The sequence below is a fragment of the Natator depressus genome, chromosome 15, assembly GCF_965152275.1.
Source record: "Natator depressus isolate rNatDep1 chromosome 15, rNatDep2.hap1, whole genome shotgun sequence".
In the NCBI taxonomy this organism is placed as follows: domain Eukaryota; kingdom Metazoa; phylum Chordata; order Testudines; family Cheloniidae; genus Natator; species Natator depressus.
The window spans coordinates 5,795,423-5,820,470 of record NC_134248.1 but is presented as its reverse complement, the minus strand read 5'-3'; the positions used below and the strand labels follow the sequence as shown (position 1 = coordinate 5,820,470).

The 25,048-nt window shown below is 50.4% G+C and overlaps 1 protein-coding gene across 1 annotated transcript in view; it reads right to left on the bottom strand.

Annotated features, from left to right (window-relative positions):
* Positions 1 to 25,048, bottom strand: part of SCARF2 (scavenger receptor class F member 2) — a 97,055-nt gene that overhangs the window by 50,550 nt on the left and 21,457 nt on the right. Inside the window, exons 3-7 of the mRNA XM_074972319.1 lie at positions 24,481 to 24,582; positions 20,042 to 20,561; positions 19,595 to 19,813; positions 17,438 to 17,566; positions 5,734 to 5,837 (exon numbers count right to left, since the gene is read on the bottom strand). Of these exons, the coding sequence (XP_074828420.1) occupies positions 5,734 to 5,837; positions 17,438 to 17,566; positions 19,595 to 19,813; positions 20,042 to 20,561; positions 24,481 to 24,582 (1,074 nt within the window). The remainder of the gene's footprint in view (positions 1 to 5,733; positions 5,838 to 17,437; positions 17,567 to 19,594; positions 19,814 to 20,041; positions 20,562 to 24,480; positions 24,583 to 25,048) is intronic.

Below are 25,048 nucleotides of genomic sequence, written 5' to 3'. Positions count from 1 at the left end.
CGGCCATGAAGGGCCCTGAAAGCGAAGCCCAGCAGCTGGTGTTTGATACAGTGGAACCAACGGAGGGATGCAAAAAGAGGAGTGACATGGCCAAAGCAATGAGCCAGCATCAGTTTGACTGGATGTGAGTGGGGCAAATTGGCAAAAACGCATAATTAATAAATTTTAAACCCAAGGGCACCATTGTGATCATCTAGTCTGACCTCTGCTATAACACAGGCCAGAGAATTTCTGCACCCAGAGATCTGCCAGAGCAGATCTCTTAGAAAGAGGCACCCAATCTTGATTTTGACTGGGATTTTCAAAGGATCCTCAGAAAGTTAGATGCCCAATACCCATTATAATTCAGGCCTTTATGTCCCTTTGAGAATCTCAGTGTTAAAGATTCCAAGTGACAGAGAATCCACCGCACCCCTAGCTGAGTTGTTCAGTGGTTAATTATCCTCACTGTTAAAAATGTGTCCCTTATTTCTAGTCTGAAATTCTCTAGCTGCAGCTCCCACCAATTAGATCTTGTTCTGCCTTTGTCACACAGATTGCTCATAGATTCCAAGGCCAGAAGGATCCCTTACAATCATCTCATCTGACCTCCTGTATCACACAGGCCAGAGACCTGCCCCACAATAATTCGTAGAACAGAGCTTTTAGAAAAAACATCCAATCTTGATTGAAAAATGGTCAATGATGGAGAATCCACCACGACCCTTGGTAAATGGTTCCAGTGGTTAATGACTCTCACTGTTAATAATGAACAACCTATTTCCAGTCTGAATTTGTCTAGCTTCAACTTCCAGCCACTGGATCGTGTTAGGCCTTTCTCTGCTAGACTGAAGAGCCCATTATTAAATATTTGTTCCCCATGTAGATAACTACAGACTGTGATCAAATCACCCCTGAGCCTTCTCTTTGTTAAGCTAAATAGATAAACTCAAGTTGATCAAAAAGTTCAATCACTTTAAGACAGGTTTTCTAATCCTTTAATCATTCTCGGGCCTCTTCTCAGAATCCTCTCCAATTATCAACAGCCTGTTTGGATTGTGGGAACCCAACCTGGCCGTGCTATTCCAGCAGGGGTCCCACCAGTACCAAACCAAGAGGTAAAATAACTTCTCTACTCCTAATGGAGACCCCCCTGTTTATACATCCTAGGATTGCGTTAGCTCTTTTGACCACAGCGTCCATTGGGAGCTCATGTTCAGCTGATTAACCACCCAATCCATCCCCCAAATGTTTTTCAGAGTAACTGCTTCCCAGGCTAGAATCCCTCATCCTGTATGTGTGGCCTATGTTCTTTGTTCCTACATGTATACATTTACATTTATCCATATTAAAATGCATATTGTTTGCTTGCACCCAGTTTACCAATTGATCCACAGTGCTCTGAATCAGTGACCTATCCTTTTTGTTATTTACCTCTCCCCCAGTTTGTATCATCTGCAAACTTTATCCAAGAGGATTTTAAGTTTTCTTCCAGAGCACTGATAAAGATGCTAAATAGCTTAGGGGCAAGAACTGATCCTTGTGGCACTCTACTGGAAACACATCCATTCAATGACAATTCCCCATTTGCAGTAACATTTTGAGACCTACCAGGTAGCCAGTTTTTAATCCATTTAATGTGTGCCATATTAATTTTATATCGCTCTAGTTTTTTAATTAAAATGTCATGTAGCACTGAGTCAAACACCTTACAGAAGCCTAAATATATTACGTCAACACTATTTCAACCAAAGCTGTAATCTCATCCAAAGAAAATCTCAAGGCAGCTTGTGGGTGGTCTGAGCTAGCGGAAGCCACACGAATCAGGGCCAGGCTAAGTGTACACCAAGAGATCGGAGTCCAAGACAGGCCAGAGGGTAGATAGAGAATCAGGTGTCATGAGACAGGCAGGGTCATGTTACCAAGAGACCAGAGTCAGGAAGTAGGAGCAGGTAGCTCGGGGTGTGGGGGCATCCTAAATAGGAGAAACCTCATTGTACAAACAACTTCCTGTTCCTCTGCTTGATTTAAATAGAGCAGGGGACTAACTGAGACTGCAGGAGTTCCACCAATCAGATCCCAGAACTGGAGTTCTCCATCAGTGCTGGGCTTGTAGTTCTGGGGTCATTAAGAGGACACAAAGTGACAGATCAGAACTTATTGACTCTTAAGAGCCCAGTATACCAGTGTTCAAGACCCATTGTCCCTGACAGCATCTATTTTCCATAAACCCATGCTGATTGGCATTAATTATATTACTCCCCTTTAGTTATTAATCGAGTTCTGTGGCAGCTGCTCCATTATCTTGCCCAGGATTGATGTCAGGCTGACAAGCCTATAATTATATGGGTCATTTACCTTTTTTGAAATTAGCACACCATTCACTTTCTTCCAGTCTTCTGAAACATCTCCACTATTTCAAGACTTTTGAAAATCAACATTAATGGTGCAGCACACTCCTCAGCCAGCTCTTATAAAACTCTGGGATGAAAGTTCTCTGGAGCTGCGGATTTAGAGCCATCTACTATCAGAAATCTTTTCCCCCTGTGGGCACTTGTAGACTGTGATAAGTCACCTCTTAACCTGCTCTTTATTAATGTATATACAGTGATCTCCTTGCATCTCTCACTTTAAGGCAGGTTTTCCAGATCTTGAATCATTCTTGTGGCTCATCTCTGAATCCTCTGCATTTTGTCAACATATTTTTGAATTTTGACACCAGAACTGGATGTGGTGTTCAGTCATGGTCTCATCTAAACTATATGTCACCTCCCTGCTCCTATCCAGTCTTCCCTGAGAGTTCATAGGGCTGTCCCTAAGATTTGGGGGTTGTCAGGAGAAGGACAATAGTCAACATGTGGTTTTGAATGATATTGTGCAGACAAGGTTAAAGGGAGAAGGGGAGGCGACAACAAAGAGCTCTGGGGGACCCTCTGTAAAAGAAGAGGATCAGATAAGAAGAAGATCCTCCATCTGAAACATTGACAGAGTGATGAGAAAGGGAGGAGGGGACCTGGGAGAGGAAAGAGGCTCAGAACCCGAAGTGTGCACCATTCCAAGAAGAACAGCAGGGTTGAAGGCATGGAAGGTGGCTGGCAGGTTGAGGGGGATGGAGCACTGGCTCTGGGCTTGGCCAGGGAGAGGACATTCTGGTGAGAGCTGTTTCAGTGGTGTACAGAGGGAGGATGCTGGATTGGAAAGGGTCTAAGATGGCACTGGAGGAGAGGAACTCCAATCAGCAGTTGCAGACGGCAGGTCCAGTGAGCTTTGAGATGAAAGGGAGAAAGGAGACAGGGTGGCATTGGAAAGAAAGCATCTGGCACATTTCATGGGTCCCACAGGAAGATGAATAATTTTAAACCATCTGTGTAACCAGAGATGCAGGAATGAGCAGTGCTCCCATGGTGCAATGAGGCTGGCGTTGCTGTCTGTACTGTACGGACTGGAATTTCCTGGCCCTGCAGGATTTCAGCTGGAGCGTTCCATGCATTTCACTTCCTAACACCACAGAATACTCTCCTATCTAGTGGCTGCTACCGGGCTTGGCTGTGATGTGGTGGGCCTGATTCCTGGGGAAGGCCTCACCTCACTTTGTGTGGACCCTGCTGGGGAGGAAGGAGGATAAGGGTGGAGCCAGCCAGGAGCCAGTTCCACTGCTGGCTCCCAAGGGGCCTTTCCAGCTGCAGGGAAGAGTGGGAGAGCAGCAATTCTCCAGTCATGGCCCTTACATTGGGGCTGGGGCTATGCAGAAAGAGAGGAATCTCCCAGCAACTGGTGCAGGGGAGGCAGAATGTATCTCAACCCCTCGAGCTAGCAGATCCCTGACACTCTGTGCGTAATGGTGCACTGCTCCTGCTCCAGCACTTCTCTCTGCCGGTGTTCAGAGTGGGTTCTGATCCTGCTCAACCCATGGCCATCTTGATCTCTTGTCTCGGGTTCCCCAGTGTTGCTTGCAAGGCAGCTCAGCCAGGCTTCTTGGTCACTACCCTTTGGAGCATGGCATCTCTCATCATTCTCTGGGGATCCCTGTGCCTGAGCAAAAGTGAGATCTGGAGCCTTCTGGCCCAGCAGGGCTCAGTCCAACTGTGGCTTCTTTGAGGCTCCAAAGGGACTCCCACATGGGGCTTGAGGGAGACAGAAAAGCAGATCAGAGCAGGGAGCTAGAGCCAGATGGCCCAGGTGACCAAAATGAGGATTCTCCAGCTTCCCCTCCCTGTGCAAGGAACCGCTCTGTGCAAATTCCAGATGGGATGGTCTGTGCCAACCACTGGACTGAACGGAGTCCCCGGCGGGAGACAGCAAATAGAGCTGCTACCCCCATGGTGTGGGAGAGGGGTATATGAATTGCCAGGCTGAGCTCATGCACTTGGTTTTCACTTCTGGTCACCCCTTCACTAGACAATTAAATAGGGGTTAAAGCTGATTTGTAACAGGCAGGTCAGGTGACACAATTCTGCCAGCCAGCCAGACACAGACATGGCGCGGTCAGCATCATGCCCACTAGTTGTGGATCAAAGCAGGGCTCACCGCATTGGGTCCACACCTGCCCTGACCACTCAGCAGCATGTCCTACAGCTCCGCTGTTAAACACGTGTCAGTAAAACACCACTTCCTTGCCTCGTGAGGACGAACCCCCATAGGTCTGAGTTCATGCTACAATACCACCAAAGTCTGGCATGACTGTTCATTTCAACCACAGTAGAGCCAGGGCTAGGACTGAGAGGTATTGAAGAGTTGTGTGTGTGGGAGGGAACAGAACTGGCCTAGCAGGAGGGCTGTAGGTCGGGATTGAGGGACATCAGCAGAGCTCTGTGCATGTCTGATAGTGCACCCAGGACCAGAACAACAGAGCGCTGTGGCTTGAGATCTCTGGACAATGGTGGAACAATTGGGGAGAAGTTGCTGCAAAGCCAGGCTTAATCCATACTGTTCATACACAATGCAATTAGACTGTTCCCCACATGAAAACATCCTATTGCTATGGTCACTGCACGCACCCCAGCAGCCTGGGCTGATAACAACATCTTCACTGCTGCTGGTCCTAACAGAGTAGGACCATCAGTGGGAAAGCAAGTCTAACACACTAAATGAATTCAAGAATTTACCCTGCTCCCTTGTCCGCCTGATTGCAGATCCTGGATCAGGCTCAACAGGAGCCTCTCTGGCTCGACCAGAGCTGCAGCACCCATGCACCAGCTTGTCCTGGTTTCCTCCCCACACGGTGACGGTGGGGCAGCTTTGCAAACAATAAATCACGTGGTGGAAGGGTGCCCAACCTGACATCTGGAGAGCAGCCTACAATGTCTAGCCTCCCTTGACACAGTGGCCATCCTCTGGTTATAGAACCTGGACGATGAGCCCTGACGTCTGCACAGGAGAGAGACTGAAGGCCCCGTACAGGAAGTGTGCCAGAGGTCAGGCTGTGGCTCTAAGATGCACATGCAGTGCTCATCTGGTGCTGGGAGAACCTACCTGATCCAAGCCAACCAGTGCAGGGGGAGGGGGCACTCTCCTGGACAGCAGGTGTAGGAAGAGTTGGAGAGCATCTCAATTATGTGTGGGGCAAGTGGGCCTGGCTCCTCTTAGCAACAGGATTGGGTGCAGTGGGTAAGGGGAGCCGGAGTGCCTGGGGAGAGAAGCCCAGGACAGCTGAAAGCCCCACCCCCACAGCTCCTATTTTCTAGATAATATAGCAGAAAGGGGCCCTGCCCCTCCCCATCCGACTCCACACCCAGACACAACTGCTGCACTCACCCATGTGGCAGGCTCCAGTCAGGGGGTCACATGTGTCATCATGGCAGCTGCAGGACTTTGCGCAGTTGACTCCGTACTGACCAGCTGGGCATGTCAGGTTACAGCTGGAGAGGAGAGAGAGAGTCCCACATCAGCGGTTCTGAGCCCCCCACTGGGCTCCCCACAGCCCTCTCTGTGGATTCAGACCCCAGGGCCCCTGGAGCTGCAACACCTGCCCTGGATCTCCGACTGGGGGTGGAGCTGTGCTGGGAGGAAACTGTCACATTCTGGTGGCTCAAGCGACAAGAGACATGTCCCAGGAGCCCCAGCCATTCCCCCACTCCCCATTCCAGGCTTGAGCTGCGGGCTGGAAGGGACAGAGGGAGGAGCTGTATGGTCACCACCGGCCAGACACACAAGCATCTGCCAGCAGCCTGGGGCAGGGGAGCAGAGGGCCACAGCCATGGAGGTTACAGATGGGAAAGCCCTGGTAACTTCTGTGGCACCCACCCTGGGGGCCAGTGAAGGAATGGCCCAGGGTAAATGAGGAATGGGGATACAGGCCTGGACTGAGATCCCAGCTCCTGACACAATCGCCGGCATGGGCCAAGCCCATAGTCCACAACCCAACAGGCCTTAACATCTGGCATTTATCTGCCAGAAGCTGTGCCGTGGCCCCACACTTCCTACAGCAGTCCATGATGCCATCAGCACCCAGAGCACCCAAGGCTCCCTGTGCTGTCCCAGGGGCCAGGACACCATCTGCCATGGGAAGGAGCAGACAGGAGCTGGGGCATTGGCAGGTAGATTCCATTGCCACTCCAGCCTGCAGCAACCATGTGCCTCACTCTAGCGGGAGATGATGGGGCTCTCCTGGGCTAGGGCTCTCCTAGACCAGTCGCTGGTGCTGGAAGGGCAGAGTGGGCAATGAGCCAGAAATAAGAGAAAAAGCATCACTCTGCAGGGCTTGGGGCTGCATGGTCCCTCAGGGTGTTTCCCAATGCTTGGTCCTGCCTGTTCGCACTGGGATGCCATCACGTCCCGCAGGAGGCCAGGTTATGATGACCGGGGATCCTAGTTTTCCGTGATAAAAAAACCAAAATTCTCAGATAAAAAAATATAAAAATCTGTTTTTCCATGATGAAAATGAAATGCTGAACATTAGTTTTCCTAGCCACAATATATACAGTATCAGCTGAACACAATGTTTTATTGATATAGTTACAATTTTAAAGCAAGTTCGAAGCCTACCAGTGCCACCAATCATTAGAATAAAATAAAATTAATAGAATTGCAATTTGTATTTCTTCCGGATTCCAAATACTTCTACGTCTGTATTCTATGTTTTCAGAAATTTGTTTTAAATGCACAAAAAATAAAGTGAAAATTGCTTTTATATTAACATAACTCACTTTCTGAGTTAGTCCTGGAGGATGAAGTGAAATTTGAGATGCATTAAAACACGAACCCCCTATATGCCATTGAGTAACCTCTATACGCCGGAAACAGTTTATTGGAGTCTGTTTAGCGATGTAAATTTAACGGGCATTCAAAAATCAAACACAAGAGGGGGAGGTTGCGCACATTGAATAAGTGACACTGGTACTTTCATTAAAATTTGGTTAATAGTTAATATATGTATTTATTTTTTCACAAAAGGTAGAAACTAAAGGTTCTCTGTAAAAATGCAAATTCTGCGGCAAACAGATTTCTAGGATCCCTGCTGATGACACAAAGTGTGCTCTGGGATTTGGCCTAAACTTTCCCTTTCTCACTCTCCTCTCTTACTATTATCCTCTCAGAGCACCCTGTATGCCCCCACTGTGCCCTCAACTATGGTACCTGCTGAGTGGTATCCTGCCCCTGTAGGAGCTCGCTGTTTAATCTCCCCTCACAAATCACCAGCTTTCTGGTTCTTCCTTGCTTTCTTCTGAGCTTCCTCCAGCCTTCAGGATTGTTCGGGTAACCAAGTGCCAGAGTCTCACACAGCCAACCCCCACCGCACTGTGCAGCCCCAAATCACACGAGCCCTGTCTGCAACTTCCTGCTTGCTGCTCTCTGCTCCCACCCATGTGTTTCATGGGAGATTGCTCACATTTCTCCAGAACTAATCCCACTTTGTTATTCCTCTCCATTCTCGATGGCCCCACTGGGCTCCTCATCTCTCCTCACTGGGGTCTGAATAGCTCCCAGTTTATTCATCCCCTGCAAATGCATGAATGTGCTGGTTACTGCCACTGCTGATCATGACCGAATGTACTGAGAGAATGGAGCTCACGCAGATCCCTGCCTCACTCTACGCGTCACCAGCCCCCCAGCAGGGGGTATCACAGCAGGGAGGGCTGCACAGCTGAGTGATGTGCAGCTGAGGTAGGAGACCAGTGGGTGTGGAGAAGGGGTACAGGGGACTAGGGCCAAGGGGGGGCACAGGGGGATAGGGTGAGGGGGACGCAGGAAGATATGTGCAGGGGGCTTTGGAGAGGGGTGCAGCTGGTACATGGGGGACAGACTCTAGGTGGGGGGCTGGGTGCATGGGGGGCAGTCTCTGGGTGGGGGGCTGGCTGCCAGAGAGGGCAGTCCTGGGGTGGAGGCATTCTGCCCGGGACAAGGCACCCTGTCTCTGTAGGGCAGACATATGAGCCAGTCCAGTGTTGAGGGTTCCTGGATGCTGGGGGGATAGTCCCTGTGGGGTTGGGTGAAGAGGGGCATTGCCTGACTGGAGGGGCAGTCTAGGGAGGGGCTGGGGGGCAGTCCCCAGCTGGGCTCCCAGGCTCCACAGCTGCGCCTTCCAGACGCTCAGCCCAGCTGCGCCGCAGACATTTGCCAGTGTTAAAACAAAAGGTACCAGGTCAGTCTGAATCGTAGTGCTGTCGTGGAACACACACGAACCATGATTTTTTTGGTAGATATACAGGTAGCATATATGTTGTGTGGATGTGGCCCACATAACACACAGAGACCTGCATATGCAGCCCACAATGGTCAATAGGTTGAGAACCACTGTTTCAGAGGAAGGAAATAGAAGACAACAAACCCAGAATACGCTGCGGGGGCAGAATCCCTTCCTGGACCCTGCTGGTTGCTGGCTGAAACCCTGAAGCATGAGCTTTAGGAACATAATAAGGCATGTACTGGAAGCGAGCCCCAGGGCTGATGAGCCGTGCCCCCCACCATCACAAGCAATCCCATGATACAATCCCACTCATAAATTTGTCCAGCTCTCGCTTAAATCAAATAAGATGTTTGCCCCACAACTTCTATTGGAGGCTGTTCCAGATCCTCACCTCTCTGATGGTGAGAAACCTTCTTCTAATTTCCAGCTTGAATTTGTCCCTGGCTGGTTTATCGCCGTTTGTTCTTGTGCCAACACTGTCCTTAACTTCAATAGCTCTTCTCTCCTCCTGGTGTTTATCCTCCTGACGTATTTACAGGGAGCAGTCAGGTCCCTTCTCAGCCTTCATTTTGCTAGGCTAAATAAAAACAAAGCTCTTCCAGTCTCCTCTCGTAACCGAGGCCCTCCACTCCCTTCATCATCCTAGTAGCTCTTCTCTGCACCTGTTCCAGTTTGGATTCATCGTTCTTGAACACAGGTGACCAGAGATGTAAAGAGTATTTCAGGTGAGGTCTTACCGGTGCTTTGTACAATGGTATTAATACTTCCCTATCTCTGCTGGAAATGCCTCGCCTGATCCTTCATTGTGAATGTTCAGTTTCTGTATGTCCAAGTTCCTGGAGTGCTCACTAAAGCTCTGGGGGTATTCAGGGAGCTGGGGCCACAACATGTGGGCTGGACCTAGGGCTCCTTGGCTGATAAAATCTGGTGGGGAGACCCAGTGTTGGCTTTATCATCTGTTGAGATGGCCAATGCCTCCCCTTAGTTCTGTCTCCAGCCATACAATTAAACATATAAGGAATCCCATTGAAGTCAATGGGACAAGTCAACCCATTCTCAGCATACTTCTGCCTTTGTACTTGATTTGGTGACTGCTCAATTGGGGCCACAGTGAGGCCAAAGTGCCAGCTCCAATTAGCCATTCTGCTAACGGGATCCCATCCCCAACTACTACACACTCTTGAATTACTTGTGAGGAAGATCATAGATCATAAAATCATAGTGACCACGAGAGGTCATCTCGTCCAGTCCCCTGCACTCATGGCAGGACTAAGTATTATCTAGACCATCCCTGACAGGCGTTTGTCTAACCTGCACTTAAAAATCTCCAGTGATGGAGATTCCACAACCTCCCTAGGCAATTTATTCCAGTGCTTAACCACCCTGACAGTTAGGAAGTTTTTCCTAATGTCCAACCTAAACCTCCCTTGCTGCAGTTTAAACCCATTGCTTCTTGTCATAGAATCATAGAATATCAGTGTTGGCAGGGACCTCAGGAGGTGTCACAATGCCTGAATTCAGTCCCTAGGCTCCTATACAATGAATGGTGAGAAGTAGGCACCTCAGACTGTGAGTCACAAAAGCCAGCAGGCGAGGCAGAGAGCCGCCTAAACTAGTCAATGGGTGGGGTGTGTGCTAAGCCCCGCCCCCTCACAGAGACTGGCACCTAAGTATGGGCTGCCATGAGGTGCCTCCCACTATAGCAATCACAGCCTGGCCCCCTCTCCAGGCGCCAAAGGCGTTTCTGGGGAGAACGAGTTACTTCACATGGAGGGGCCAGAGGAGGAGTGGTGCCCAGTGGTTACAGAGGTTACCTGGGACTCCCCCCTCTCTCTGAGGGGAGAAAGGTCTCTCACTTCTAGCCAGTGGGCCATGGGATAGGCTGATGTGGGCCTGCCCCCATCTTGCCTGTTGAAACTGTTTCACTCTATACTTAAACATTCACCGGACCAGAGAGCAAATGACTCTGTAGCCTGTTGGGTATGGCACCGTGTGGGAGTTGGGAGACCCCGGGTCTAGTCCTCCTGCTCCAAGGACTCTTTAATTATTTATACACAGTGGAACTGTTTCAACAGGCGAGGCTGAGGGACCCCTGCAGTAACCTTGGTGTCACCCTTTACCTAAGTTTCTGCTTTTCAGTTCCAGGGGGATCGTGATGGTGGAACAGTCTCCAGCTGTTCCTCGGCTCACTTCCCTTCTTGTAATTACTGGTATTTCTTTAATGTTACTGTGAGAAGTAAATACAGGTTTACTCCTCACTGACATCACCGGGTGCCCTACAGAGAAATTCCCACATGCTGTTCGGGAAAGTTACCACAAAGTTTTCTATCCTGAGCAAAGTGAAGCCAAGTCCCTTTCTGAAGTTAATCTGAAGTTAATCGGGGCAATGAGTAACTTCTGACCAAAGTTATATTTAACCCATCTGCAGGGGTTTAAACTGCTGACAAAGCCTTCTGGATGGGATGGCTCTTATGGAGTCAGGGTGTTCGTTCAGCTACCAGAGTCCTCCATGTGACACAAGCGCACAGAACATCAGCTCGGCATAACTGGAAACACAGGTCTAAGATGCTTTTATAATTAGAAGGGCCTACACTCCGGGGGTAATGTCAAAGAAAACCCAGCCCATGAGGGTCAGATCCCAGGTGAGTCTGCACAGCGGCAAGAAAACTAGCTCTTCCCTCATAAACAGAGCATATGTTGGTGTGGAAGGGTCAGCAGCACGGAACTCCACCTGACACATGATACCACCCTGCTTTCCAGCCATCAGCATAGTGAAAGGTGAAAAAGGACCGGCCGTCTCTGTGCACAAGAGGTGAAGGGGAAAATCTGGCTAAGCTGCTTTTACCCCATCACATGAAAGTGAGTGTAGCCTGGACCTGTACAGCTAGGAGAGACTTTTGTTCCTTGTGGCTTTATGACACAGACCAAGTCTCTGCAGCGTGTGTACACAAACCCCCTGGCTTGTGAACGCTGTGTCCCATGCCTCCCTGAGCAGCCTGCACCTGTCTGAGTACACTAGGGAAATTGGGGCCCCCACAATGTGACTACACCAGGAGGAGCACGTCTGACTGAGCCCAATGCGCTTCCCTACAAGGCTCCGGCAGAGTCACCAACTCTCATGTTGTTAACAGGATGGTCGTCATAGCTGGTGCTTTGCTTAAAGCCCCAGCTTCTGGAGTCAGGTGATTATGGGAAACTCTCAGTTTCCACTTACAGAAAGCACACTTCTAGTATTTGGGGGTCAGGAAGAAAGCTAGGAAATGTGAATCCTCCAGGCTTAAGACCAGAAGACAATAAACAAACCAAAACCATGTTTTAAAATCATCTGATTTTTAAGCCAATCTCATGATTTTGGGGCCTGGACCCTAGGGATGGGTGACACTGCAGGGGGCACTGGCACAAAAACACCACTGCTTTCCCCTTTCCTTCCACTGAAAAAAGAAGCAGCAGCAAAAGGCCGGACAGCACCGCTGAGTCAGCAAACATCTGGCACCCCGCAAAGCCCTCCCTGCCAGGAGCCATGCGTCAGACACGTGACTCTGGCCTTGACCTTCCGCAGCCAGGGTTGGAACCACATGGTGCAATTTGTAAAAGGGATGCTCCAGCGCCCCCTGCTGGACTCAGTCGGCCAATCACAGAGATGTTTTCCAGCTCCCTAAGGAAGCCATCAAAGCCCTTCTTGGAAGCGTAAGCACAGCTCTCTCCCACTGCTAGCACAGTTTCCACAGGACACAAGGGAATGCAGGCCCCAGCAGGACATCTGGGAAGCCATGAGCGTCTTAGCCCCAGCCCCAAGACCGGACCACACATCTCAGACGTCAAGAGAATCAGAATTGCGAAGCTGCAGCATAGGTGTGCGTGCATGTGCGCCCACTGATCTGTGCCAGGCCTTCAGCAACTTCCCACCAGCCCCATCCCCTACTTCAGGAGGAGACAATGGCCCACAAACCTCCACTGGGGTTGGAGGCAGTTCATCAGCTTTTGCCCCTGATCTCTGGCAGCTGCCGTGATGATAAGGAGAGATTGTTTCTATCCTGGCTGCTATTTCTCAGTTTAGTAGTAAATCTCCCAATCTGACTGATAAGACCCTTGGAGGGAGACACATACACAAACAACTCTGTTTAATAAAGGCCAACAAGAGGCACTTAGCATTGGGGACCTGGCTGTCCAGAGTTAATCACAGCTGTGTGGTTTTGAGGAAGCAAAGCACAGTGGTGAAGCAGACTGTGATTAGTCAGACAGCAAATTTCCCTCAAATTACCAGTTCCATCAATCACTGAAGGGGATTCTGGAAAATGAAGAGTTGAAACAAACAAGTGATTTCACTACAGGTGCTGCTGGAGATGCAGTGAGCTCAGTAAGCAAGACAAATGGTCACAACACTCATCTTACATATGAGAATGATCATTTGCTGTGAAAAACAAAATCTCTAGGAAAAGCGTGAAATTCTAACCTTGCCCCAGTTTTTTGCTTACTGGGCAGACAGCAGCCTGAGCGATAGAGTTGCACTCCACAACAGAACTCACTCGAGGGGGTGAACACAAGACACACAAGTCATTCACGCAGCTAGACTGAATGGAAAGCACTTCCTGGGCCAGTTTTAGCAGGGAAGGAGAGAACCTTTTCAGGACTCTTTTGGTTTCTCAGTTTGTTGTTTCTCCCTTTTGCCCCCTTTTCCAGTGGGAAAATGGAAAAAAGGAAGGCAAAGAAAAGGAAAAGCGGAGGGGGAAAAAGGGAGAGACAGTATGTGCACAATGGTGGCATGGGGTTGGAGGGTAAACAAAACCCTCAAAATAAATATTTCAAAACTGGAAATTTCAGATTACTTTTTTGAGTATCAAATTTCAAATAAGTAAAAACAAACCCACCCCTTTAAAAAAAATTGAAAAAAAAATTACCTCCAAATTTTTGAATTTTAGGTTCCACCCGGGTTGGACTTGCTCCAATCTAAAGCAAAGTCAGCACTGGCTCTCCTGGCATAGATTCCAAGGCACCCATTGTGGTCGTCTAGTCTGACCTCCTGTATAATACAGGCCAGAGAATGTCCCCACAATAAGGCCTAGAGCAAGGGTGACCAGATGTCCTGACAGGTCTGATATTTGGGGCTTTTTCCTATTACCCTCCACCCCCATCCCAATTTTTCACACTTGCTATCTGGTCAGCCTACTTAGAGCAGATCTTTTAGAAAAACATCCAGTCTTGATTTAAAAATCGTCAGTAATGGAGACTCTACCACGACCTTGGTAAATTGTTCCAATGGGTTAAAATATATGCCTTATTTCCAGTCTGAATTTGTCTAGCTTCAGTTTCCAGCCATTGGATTGTGTTAGACCTTTAGCTGCTGGATTGAAGAGCCCATTAGTAAATATTTGTTCCCCATGCAGTTAATTATAGACTGTGGTCAAGTCACCCCTTAACCTTCTCTTTGTTAAGCTAAATAGATTGAGCTCCTTGAGTCTATCACTATAAGGCAGGTTTTCTAATTGTTTAATCATTCCCCAGACCAAAAAGGGGAAGAGCATCTTCACACACAGACTTGCCAACCTACTGAGGTGTGTTGTAAATTACTTTCAAAGGGGGCAGGTGACAAAAGAGAGAGCTAAATGTTCGGGCAGCGGGGAGGGGACATGGAAAATTACAAGAGGCTCACAGGAACATCAAGAGGAAAATCAGTGGGGGAAACTTCTCAACATCGTATATTTCTGCTATACAAAAATGCAAGTAGTATGGGGGATAACAGGAAGAACTAGACATATAGGTACATAAGCTAATTATCACATAACTGGTGTCACAAAGACGTGGTAGGATAAATCTCATAATTAGGATATTGGTATAGAGGGGTATAACTTCTTCAAGAAGGATAGGCAAGGAAAAAGGGGGGTAGTACTGCATTATATGTCAAGAATATATACATATGTTCTGAGGTCCAGAAGGAGGTGGGAGGAAGACCAGTTGAAAGTATCTGGGTAAAGATAAAAGCGGGGAAAAACTGGGGTGATGTCATGGGAAGGGTCTGCTCTAGACCCCCAAATCTGGAAGAGGAGGTGGATGAGGCATTTCTAGAACAAATAACAATATCCAAAACACAAGAACCTGGTAGTAATGGTGAACTTTAACTACCCAGACATCCATTGGAAAAGTAACATGGCAAAACACAACATTTCCAGTAAGTGCTTGGAATGCATTGGGGACAATTTTTTGTCTCAGAAAGTGGAGGATGTAAAGAGGGGGACAGCCATTTTACACTTGATTCTGACCAACAGAGAGGAATTGGTTGCAAACATGAAGGTGATTCTAAGGAAAGGAAGGAGTGAGAGCAGCAGAATAAGAACAACGGACTTCAAAAAAGCCAATTAACAAACTCAGAGAACTGGTAGGTAAGGTCCAATAGGAAGAGAATCTATGGGATAAAGAAGTTCGGGAGAGCTGGCGGTTTCTCAAGGAGACAATACTAAAGGCAGAACTGCAAACTATCCCAATACAAAGGAAGGATAGGAAGAATAGTAAGAGGTCAATATGGCTTCATCAGGAGCTCTTTAATAACCTGAAAATCTAAAAGGAATCCTAGAAAAACTGGAACCATGGATGAATTGCAAAGGAGGAAAAGAACAGCACAAGTATGGAGGGACAAAATCAGAAAGACAAAGACACAAAATGAGCTACACCTGCAAAGGACATAAAAAGTAAGAAGAAGGGGTTCTTTCACAGAATCATAGAATATCAGGATTGGAAGGGACCTCAGGAGGTCATCTAGTCTAACCCCCTGCTCAAAGCAGGACCAATCCCCAACTAAATCATCCCAGCCAGGGCTTTGTCAAGCCTGATCTTAAAAACCTCTAAGGAAGGAGATTCCACCACCTCCATAGGTAACCCATTCCAGTGCTTCACCACCCTCCTAGTGAAAACGTTTTTCCTAATATTCAACCTAAACCTCCCCCACTGCAACTTGAGACCATTACTCCTTGTTCTGTCATCTGCTACCACTCAGAACAGTCTAGATCCATCCTCTTTGGAACCCCCTTTCGGGTAGTTGAAAGCAGTTATCAAATCTCCCCTTATTCTTCTCTTCCGCAAACTAAAGAATCCCACTTCCCTCAGCCTGTCCTCCTAAGTCATGTGTTCCAGTCCCCTAATCATTTTTGTTGCCCTCCGCTGGACTTTTTCCAATTTTTTCAAATCCTTCTTGTAGCGTGGGGCCCAAAACTGGATACAGTACTCCAGATGAGGCCTCAGCAATGTCAAATAGAGGGGAACGATCACGTCCCTCGATCTGCTGGCAATGCCCCTACGTATACATCCCAAAATGCCATTGGCCTTCTTGGCAACAAGGGCACACTGTTGACTCATATCCAGCTTCTCATCCACTGTAACCCCTAGGTCCTTTTCTGCAGAACTGCTGCCGAGCCATTCGGTCCCTAGTCTGTAGCGGTGGGGGATTCTTCCGTCCTAAGTGCAGGACTCTGCACTTGTCCTTGTTGAACCTCATCAGATTTCTTTTGGCCCAATCCTCTCATTTGTCTAGGTCCCTCTGTATCCTATCCCTACCCTCCAGCATATCTACCTCTCCTCCCAGTTTAGTGTCATCTGCAAACTTGCTGAGGGTGCAATCCACACCATCCTCCAGATCATTTATGAAGATATTGAACAAAACCGGCTCGAGGACCGACCCTTGGGGCACTCCACTGGATACCGGCTGCCAACTAGACATGGAGCCATTGATCACTACCCGTTGAGCCTGACAATCTAGCCAATTTTCTATCCACCTTATAGTCCATTCATCCAGCCCATACTACTTTAACTTGCTGGCAAGAATACTGTGGGAGACCATGCCAAAAGCTTTGCTAAAGTCAAGGATCTCACAGTGAAAACCAGTGTAACAACAAAAAGAAAATATCACATAAAATCCAGGTATATTCTACAGCAAATTCTGCTTGAGTATCTAGATGAACACCGGGCAGCCTGGAAAGGGTGGTTTGTGAAAACGGAAAAGTATAGTGCTCTGTCTGCAACTGAAAATAGGAAACAGGCCCAGGATAATTCATTGATGGGGTTCAAGCAGATGGAAGCCAGGAATGAAGAAATAAGAATAACTTTACACTGATACACTGCGGGTTCATTTGTTCTGACACATGCAAAGCCCCCCTCACCTGCTACCCCAGCTAGTACAAAACGAACAGTAATCAATTAAAAAGAAAAGGAGGACTTGTGGCACCTTAGAGACTAACCCATTTATTTGAGCATAAGCTTTCGTGAGCTACAGCTCACTTCATCGGATGCATTCTGTAGCTCACGAAAGCTCATGCTCAAATAAATTGGTTAGTCTCTAAGGTGCCACAAGTACTCCTTTTCTTTTTGCGAATACAGACTAACACGGCTGTTACTCTGAAACCAGTAATCAATTAGCTCCCCCTGGAGGGAGTTGTGCTTCCAATCAAAAGGCACCCTCCTCCACACACAGTGTATTCTGCAGGCTTCAAAGGGAGTATTTAGGGGACACCGTCAAGGCTTAATTTGTGCCAGGGCTTGCTAAGGCTGAGCCCCGGCACCGCTGGACTTGGCAGTTCATAGACCCGGCACCTCTGGGTTTGCCACGTCAGTTACGAAAGTAAATGGCTTGAGCCCTGGCACCTCTTTCATTACAAATTAAGCACCGGTCACTGTCATACTCCTCTGGGCTCTTCCCCACAGCCTCCTCTCCTGGGGATGTCAGAGACAGCCCCACCCATGTGCCCAAATCCATGTGTGTTTATCCAGACAGGTCTGCAGTGGCCGGAGCAGCCCACACACCCAGCACACCAGCCACACAGAGTGCAAGACGCAAGAGTCACTTACTAGGTGCCGTGAGAGCCTGCCCGGCAGAGGCATCTGCCCGTCTCAAAGTGGCACTCCCCGTTGAAGCAGTCACTGCACACAAAGGCACAATTCTCGCCATATGTCCCGTTGCGACACTTGGTTTCACACCTAGGAAAGCGCCAAGAGGAGCAGGTTACAGGGTGGGCACCAGAGGAGACAATGCCCTGGGAGCTGGCATAGCCACGCTGGCAGGGTCAGGCAGCCTGGTGCAGCTGCTGGACTCTCCAGACAAATGCATTTGAGTGCTGCAAAGCCACTGCCCTTGCGTGGTCCCTCCCTGTCCCCAATACAGAAGGACTGGGTTTAGCTGCTGGGAGCTGCCAGGCCATTTTCCACCTCAGCCAATTGACCCTTAGCTCCGTGAAGGGAGTGCTGGGCTCAGTCACGTATTGCTCACAATGTTTGTGAGGTATGTAGGAAGCAAAAGAAAGATTCTGCTGCCTCTCTCAGCACATTGGGCTCTTTCTAGGCCTCCTGGGAAAGCAGCAGCCTACGTCAACCCCAGCTCACAGTGCTGCCCGTGTGAGGCCCTAGCTGGGATTCAAACCACAGGGCCACCGCAAATGCTCTGAGAGCTCCAGATCGCGAGTGCAGGTGTCATGATTGCTGGTGGGACCCGTAGGCACTGGGGGAGGCAGCTTTAGTGCTGGCCTGGCACTCTTGCTACTGGATTACGGCCTATCTGGTAGGTGAAGCTGTGATTGCAGCAGGGCGGCACCTCCCGAGACCACACAGCACAGACAGGAGTCGGTAGAGCCTTCGGCACCATCCTGGGACACTCTCCTTCTCTTCACCTCACTAACCATGATCTGCCTGAGATACCTCTCCCCACCATTCCCTGCCCATGCTCTGCTCTGAGACCGGCCCCCAGGGACATCCCCCCAACCACTGCCCACACTATGCTCTGAGACCAGCACCCCAGGACGTCCCCACCGGCCACTGCCCATGCTCTGCTCTGAGACTGGCTTCTAGCTGGAGCCCAGGCCCAGCCATAAATTCCTCTGGAGAGAACACAGAGCAGGAGCTGCTTGGATGGCACTTTCTGCCTGGATTAGAGGTGGGACAGGATATCCTGCCAACCTGATGAGACAGTGACCCATCTGGTTAGACAACAGCCCAGCAAAACACGGCTTGTCTTCCTGCTAACGCTTGTCCCATTTGCTGGGCTTACAAACCCCCAGTGAATTCCAGAGCCGACAACATGGAGTGGAAAGAAAGGGTCCGTCTGAGCATCCCCAGGGAGCTGGCCGCACGGGCCGCCTGCTCCAGCGGAGCAGCAAGCACTGGGCACATTTCAGTGGGGGGGGGGCAGGGAGTGACTTGACAGAGCAGGGGTCCCTGGGGTGAGCAGTGCCCTGGAGTAGCCAGAGCCACCAGGGCTGGGCAGAGCTCACCACATGCATGCTCACCTCTGCAATGCATGGCAAGAGGCCACAGCTCTGTCCTCTGCAGGCAGCTTCTGGGCATGGAGGAGGGGGCTGCCATTCTCTCTCTTGGTCCGTCAGAGGCGCTATGGCTCTGTTTCCTGCAGGCTGGATTAGGCCAGGCCCCAGTGAATGAGGAACACCCGGTGGGCAACAGGTTTGGTTTTTGTGATGTGTTTCCATTGTACTGGGCTCAGATGCTGCATCCTGTACCGTGTGCTCCCACAGCGCGAGATGCTTCTCCCTTGGGTGCTGCGTCCCACCAGCTCACACCCGGGAGCAGGGTGCAGACTGGTGAGGTTGGTGGCTTTCAGGGACTGGGGGAAGCATTTTGCACTTCCTGACCTTAGAGGAAGCAGACTGGGGCCAGAATGCTCTGACTGGCCAGGACAATGTCAGTCTGTGACTGGCCAGAGCTTCCAGCAGGGTGGCTCCGTGGCAAGACTGGGGCATGTTGACCAAGCGCTATGCAAAGCGCCAGCATGTTTGATGCCCCAGAAGGAGGGGAGTGCCAATCCCAGAAGAAGGCTTTAAATGGTGTTCAGAGGAAGGGAGCATTGTCTAGTGGCAAAGGATAGGAGTCAGGGGACCATGGGTCTAATGCAGGTAGTGCCACAAATGTCCTGCATAGCCTTAGTTGCTTTGGCCAATGGAAAAGCACAGGAGCTTGCAGCCTGGTTCCTCACAAAGCAGCCTCCCAGCCTCCACTCACCTGTCTCCAATCCAGCCGGGATTGCAGTGCGAGCACTTGCCATTGATGTGGTTGCAGGTGTGGCCATCTTTGCACAGGGGGCAGATTTTCTCGCAGCCGTCTCCGTAGAAGCCGGACAAGCAGGCCTGATCACACTTGGTGCCATTCCAGCCAGCTTCACATGCCAGGCAGCGGCCGTCCGCGATGGTGCAGGGCTGCAGCCCTTTGCACTGCCCACACCTACAGATGCCAACAGGGAGCACAACCCAGAACGTGAGCAATCATTTGAATACCCCCACGCTCACCCCTCCCTCCCGCCCCATCATGGGCAGGACTCGGCTGTTGGACCAAGCAGTGACTGCACAAGACAGATGAAACAGGGACTGTCTTCAACTTGCAAGAACACCGGGCGGGCAGGGCCCAGTGCAGCATGGGGTCCTGAACCTGCCCAAGGCCCTGCACACTTACCGCCTCCTGCAGCCTTGTCCGTAGAAGCCCGCTGGGCAGGGCTCCCGGCAGTACTTGCCCCGATATCCCGGCTCACAGGTGCAGGTACCATCCACCTGGTTACATTTCCCCTTGTAGCACTGACAGTAGCGGTCGCAGCGCGGGCCAAACATTCGCTCCCGGCACTGGCAGCGCCCAGTGAACTGCTCGCATGGCGAGTTGTTGCAGACGCACTGGTTGTTGCAGCCCCGGCCCCACCAGCCGGGCTGGCAGATGCATGTCCCCGTCTGCTGGTCGCACTGGGAGTTGAGACTGCAGTAACACGAGCTGGAGCACTGGGGACCCCACCAGTTGGGCTCACAGGTGCACTTGCCCGTCTTCTGGTCACATTTGCCATGCTTGCAGAGACAGGCGTTCTCACACTTGGGCCCCCAGCGATTGGGGTTGCATGTGCAGTGGCCCGTGACATCCTCACACTGGCCATTGGGGTGGCAGCTGCACATTTCCTTGCAGTCTGGACCCCAGAACTGGCGGGGACATTCTGCAAAACAAGCAACACACCAGCACTTACTAAGCAGCCACCAAGTCCCTTGGTCGGTCACCAGGCCCCTCCTACCATCATCCTGTCAGCTTACGTTCCAGCTGCAGCTCCTTAGAGGACTGCAGCTCCAAACCCAAGTTTAAAGGAGCCCTGCCCAGCACACTCATCTGCTGACTGTGGGTCTGTATAGCCCTGGTTCTGCGCCAAGAGCAGTGCAGGGCACTTGCACGCAGTCAGCAACAGCAGCCAAGCATCATTCACAGGCACATTTCCCCAGCACATCTCACACAGGCTCTGTGTCTGCACATTGATCTGCCCCGGCAGGTGAAGCGACCCAGCAGGTCCCACAGGAGTCTATAGCACCCACTGGCAGTGCTGCCGCTCCTGCTGCCACTGAACATGCGATTCCGAGATGAGGGGGCCAGGGAGACAAGAACGCAGTAGCCATGCCAGCATCTCTAGCTGTCTCCATTTGGAAACAATGTCAGCTTCTAACCAAAGAGAAAGCCAAGCAATTTTCAGCAGAACCCCCTAAAAGCACCCTGTAACACACAGGCCTGGGCAGGTCCCAGGGAAAGGGGCTGGGAGCCAGCCCTGATGCAGCTTCCAGAGGCAACAATTGCAAGAGCCGTCTGGCTGAGCTCAGGACAGGCCTCTCACTCCCCTCTTCTCCTGGCTTTCCCACTGCAAAGTGCCTCTTCTCCTTGGTAGAAGTTTGTTACTATTTAGGTGAACGTGTTTGTTCTGTTGCATGACTTCTGTCCTTATCCTTAGCTGCTTCATCCTGCACATGTAGCTTCATAACAAAAGCAATCTCTGGTCAATCAATCAAACACACCTTTCCCTATGACTGACACAGAGTCTGATCCCCAGCTGCCCATGGGTGAGGAGGAGGCCTCCTGCCTAGACAAGGAGGCAGCAGAATCCGGGCAGGCTCAGGGAGAGAGATCTGGTGCGTTCACCATTCCTTAGCTACAGGAGCCGGCCAGTGCTTAATTTGTAATGAAAGAGGTGCCGAGACTCAAGTAATTTTTTTACTTTCATAACTGATGTGGTGAGCCCAGAGGTGCCGAGGCTCTGAACTGCCAAGCCCTGGCACAGATTAAGCACTGGGGCCATCACCAGGAACGAGTCAGCATAGGCTGGTTATGAGACACGTGGACTTTTCCACTGGTTCAGGGTTCTGATTCACACACAACTCCTCCTCTCCCCCAGGAAGCAATAAATGAACCCTGCAGTGACTGGCCCCTCTAGGCTCTTTATAAATGCCGGGCTCTGGGACCCCTCCACCTTGCGAGGTTCCAGCCCAAGCCTGAATGTCTACACAGCAATATTACAGCCCCACAGCCTGACCCCCGCAAGCCCAAGTCAACTGACCCGGGCCAGCCGCAGATGTTTAATTGCTGTACCCTTAATGGGAGCAGACTTTAGCCCATGCGATCCAAACACAGTTAACAATGCTACTGATGATGCGTAAGCCAGAACAGACTCCAGCTGCCTCTTCTCTGGCCTGGGCTGGGCTGGCTCCACAGGGATAACCGGAGTAAGGAGGAATCAAAGCCTATTTAAGTTAGTGGCATGAACAGACTGACTGCTAATCCAGCAGAAGCTGTTCTGTGGAGGAAGACGGGCCCATTAGTCAGCGTCACTTTCCTGGCCACACGAAACGAACAAAAATGTTTCGGCCCCAACCATTTCCCTAGAAGTGCCGGGCATCTCACTGCAGGGCGTGAGGCCTTGCTCTTTGCTAAGCCCTGGCAGCAGGTAAATGAAACGAGGACCCCAAGAGGCTGTGGGGGGCCAAGAGGGTCAGCTAATGCCTCCCTCTTGTGCTCTATCCGGGGTACGGACAAGGAAAGAGAGAAGCTTGTCGTTATTCAGCAGCCAGCAGAACGTCTAGGTTTGCTTTCCCAGAAATCCCCCTTGTGGTTTGAAATTTTCCATTCCTGGTGCCAGCCTGAAGGAGATGGGGGGCAGGGAATTTGGGGGAAAGCCTGCATCACTTCTGCCTGCGAGGAATACTTTGCTGCGGCTCTGTCATTCACTTAGAGAGCGCTGTCAGTTTCAAAGAGAGTTTGGGTGATTTGCGTTCTGTTCTCAGTGCTTCGCTGCCACGAAGCTAGGGCGACTAGAGGAGGTTAGCCTGCTGTGCGAAGTGTCAAACAGATTGGTTTGGGAAAAATACAGTTCTGAAGATTTGCAAAACACTGTGGTGAGCCTGCACCTTGGGAAGTGCCCCAGGGGTCGGTCCTGGGGCCGGTTTTGTTCAATATCTTCATAAATGATCTGGAGGATGGTGTGGATTGCACCCTCAGCAAGTTTGCAGATGACACTAAACTGGGAGGAGAGGTAGATACGCTGGAGGGCAGGGATAGGATACAGAGGGACCTAGACAAATTGGAGGATTGGGCCAAAGGAAATCTGAAGAGGTTCAACAAGGACAAGTGCAGAGTCCTGCACTTAGGACGGAAGAATCCCATGCACCGCTACAGACTAGGGACCGAATGGCTCGGCAGCAGTTCTGCAGAAAAGGACCTAGGGGTTACAGTGGACGAGAAGTTGGATATGAGTCAACAGTGTGCCCTTGTTGCCAAGAAGGCCAATGGCATTTTGGGATGTATAAGTAGGGGCATTGCCAGCAGATCGAGGGACGTGATCATTCCCCTCTATTTGACATTGGTGAGGCCTCATCTGGAGTACTGTGTCCAGTTTTGGGCCCCACACTACAAGAAGGATGTGGAAAAATTGGAAAAAGTCCAGTGGAGGGCAACAAAAATGATTAGGGGACTGGAACACATGACTTAGGAGGAGAGGCTGAGGGAACTGGGGATGTTTAGTCTTCAGAAGAGAAGAATGAGGGGGGATTTGATAGCTGCTTTCAATTACCTGAAAGGGGGTTCCAAAGAGGATGGCTCTAGACTATTCTCAGTGGTAGCAAATGACAGAACAAGGAGTAATGGTCCCAAGTTGCAGTGGGGGAGATTTAGGTTGGATATTAGGAAAAACTTTTTCACTATGAGGGTGGTGAAACACTGGAATGCGTTACCTAGGGAGGTGGTGGAATCTCCTTCCCTAGAAGTTTTTAAGGTCAGGCTTGACAAAGCCCTGGCTGCAATGATTTAGTTGGGGATCGGTCCTGCTTTGAGCAGGGGGTTGGACTAGATGACCTCCTGAGGTCCCTTCCAACACCTGATATTCTATGATTCTATGAAGTGGCCCTGCTGGAGCGGGAACAAGAATTTTGAAAGGGGGAAGTTTGTCCAACTGCTACATCTAGCCCTGCCACCCCTTTCGCCCACAACTCCAGGAATGAGTTTGTAGGGGTGATCACTCCTGGGCACTCAGACCCAGAACTTGCCCTGTCTGACTCCCTGGAGGCTCCAGCCTCGTGTTTGTAACTTGGTGAAGCATGTATAAGTAAGCAGCTGGAGCAGCGTGCTGTCACCCATTCACCAGTATGGCCCTTGTAGGATCCAGTGTGGGCTCCCAGAGTGCACAGAGGCTGCCCTGCTCCATGCTTCTCTTTAGAAGATGCAATCCAGCTAGAAAATGTCAGCTTCCAGCCAAGGAGCAAACAGAACAATTTGCAGCCTGTAATGCCCAAGCCTGGGCAACTCCCAAGCAAAGGGGTCAGCAGGCATCTATCCCAAGTGCAATTTCTAAACGAAAGAGCACAACATGCAAAAGGGCCAATATCACCTCAAACACTCAGAGGGCGTGTGCAGGGGGGCGAGTTAACCCTGCACTCCCTGTCTGCTTTTATCACCAATACTGCCAGAGCACAGCTTTTGCACTCACTGACTTTACTGCTTATGCACTAACCCAAGCTAGGCGGGGCTGTGTCACTCCGCTATGGGATGGTGCCAGGACAGAGGTCAGAGCTGCTGATGCCCAGCTCCAACAGACGCCCGATACTCACTGGTGTCACAGTTGGCCCCGAAGTATCCATGGCGGCAGCGGCACTCACTGGGTCTCACACACACCTCGTTCTCCTTGCAGGTGAAATTCCCCTCGCACACGGCTGCCAAGAGAAAGGGAGAGACATACAGTGACAGGGCAGGGAAAGGCAAAGCCAGGGGTGAGCACTCCCTGCTAGAGAAGGGAAGGGAGGAAGTTCTCCAGCAGTCTGGGAGAGTAGGCAGTAGGCAGCACCACCACTCTCCTCCCCAGCAACCCTTGGGAAACCAGTGGCACCAGTGCATGTCACCGGGTGGAGGTGGCATCCTGGATGGAGCCAGGAGGCAGCGGCAGAAGAGCAACTGGTGCCTCGGTGCTCCGCGAACACCTGATAAGGTGCTTTGGGTGGAAGATCAAGGGATCTTGATGTGGGATCTTGGGTGGGAGAAGGCAAGAGTCCAGTCTGGTGTGGTCAGGGTGACCAGATGTCTCAATTTTATAGGAACAGTCCCGATATTTGGGGCTTTTTCTTATATAGGCATCTATGACCCGCCCACCCCATCCCGATTATTCACACTTGCTATCTGGTC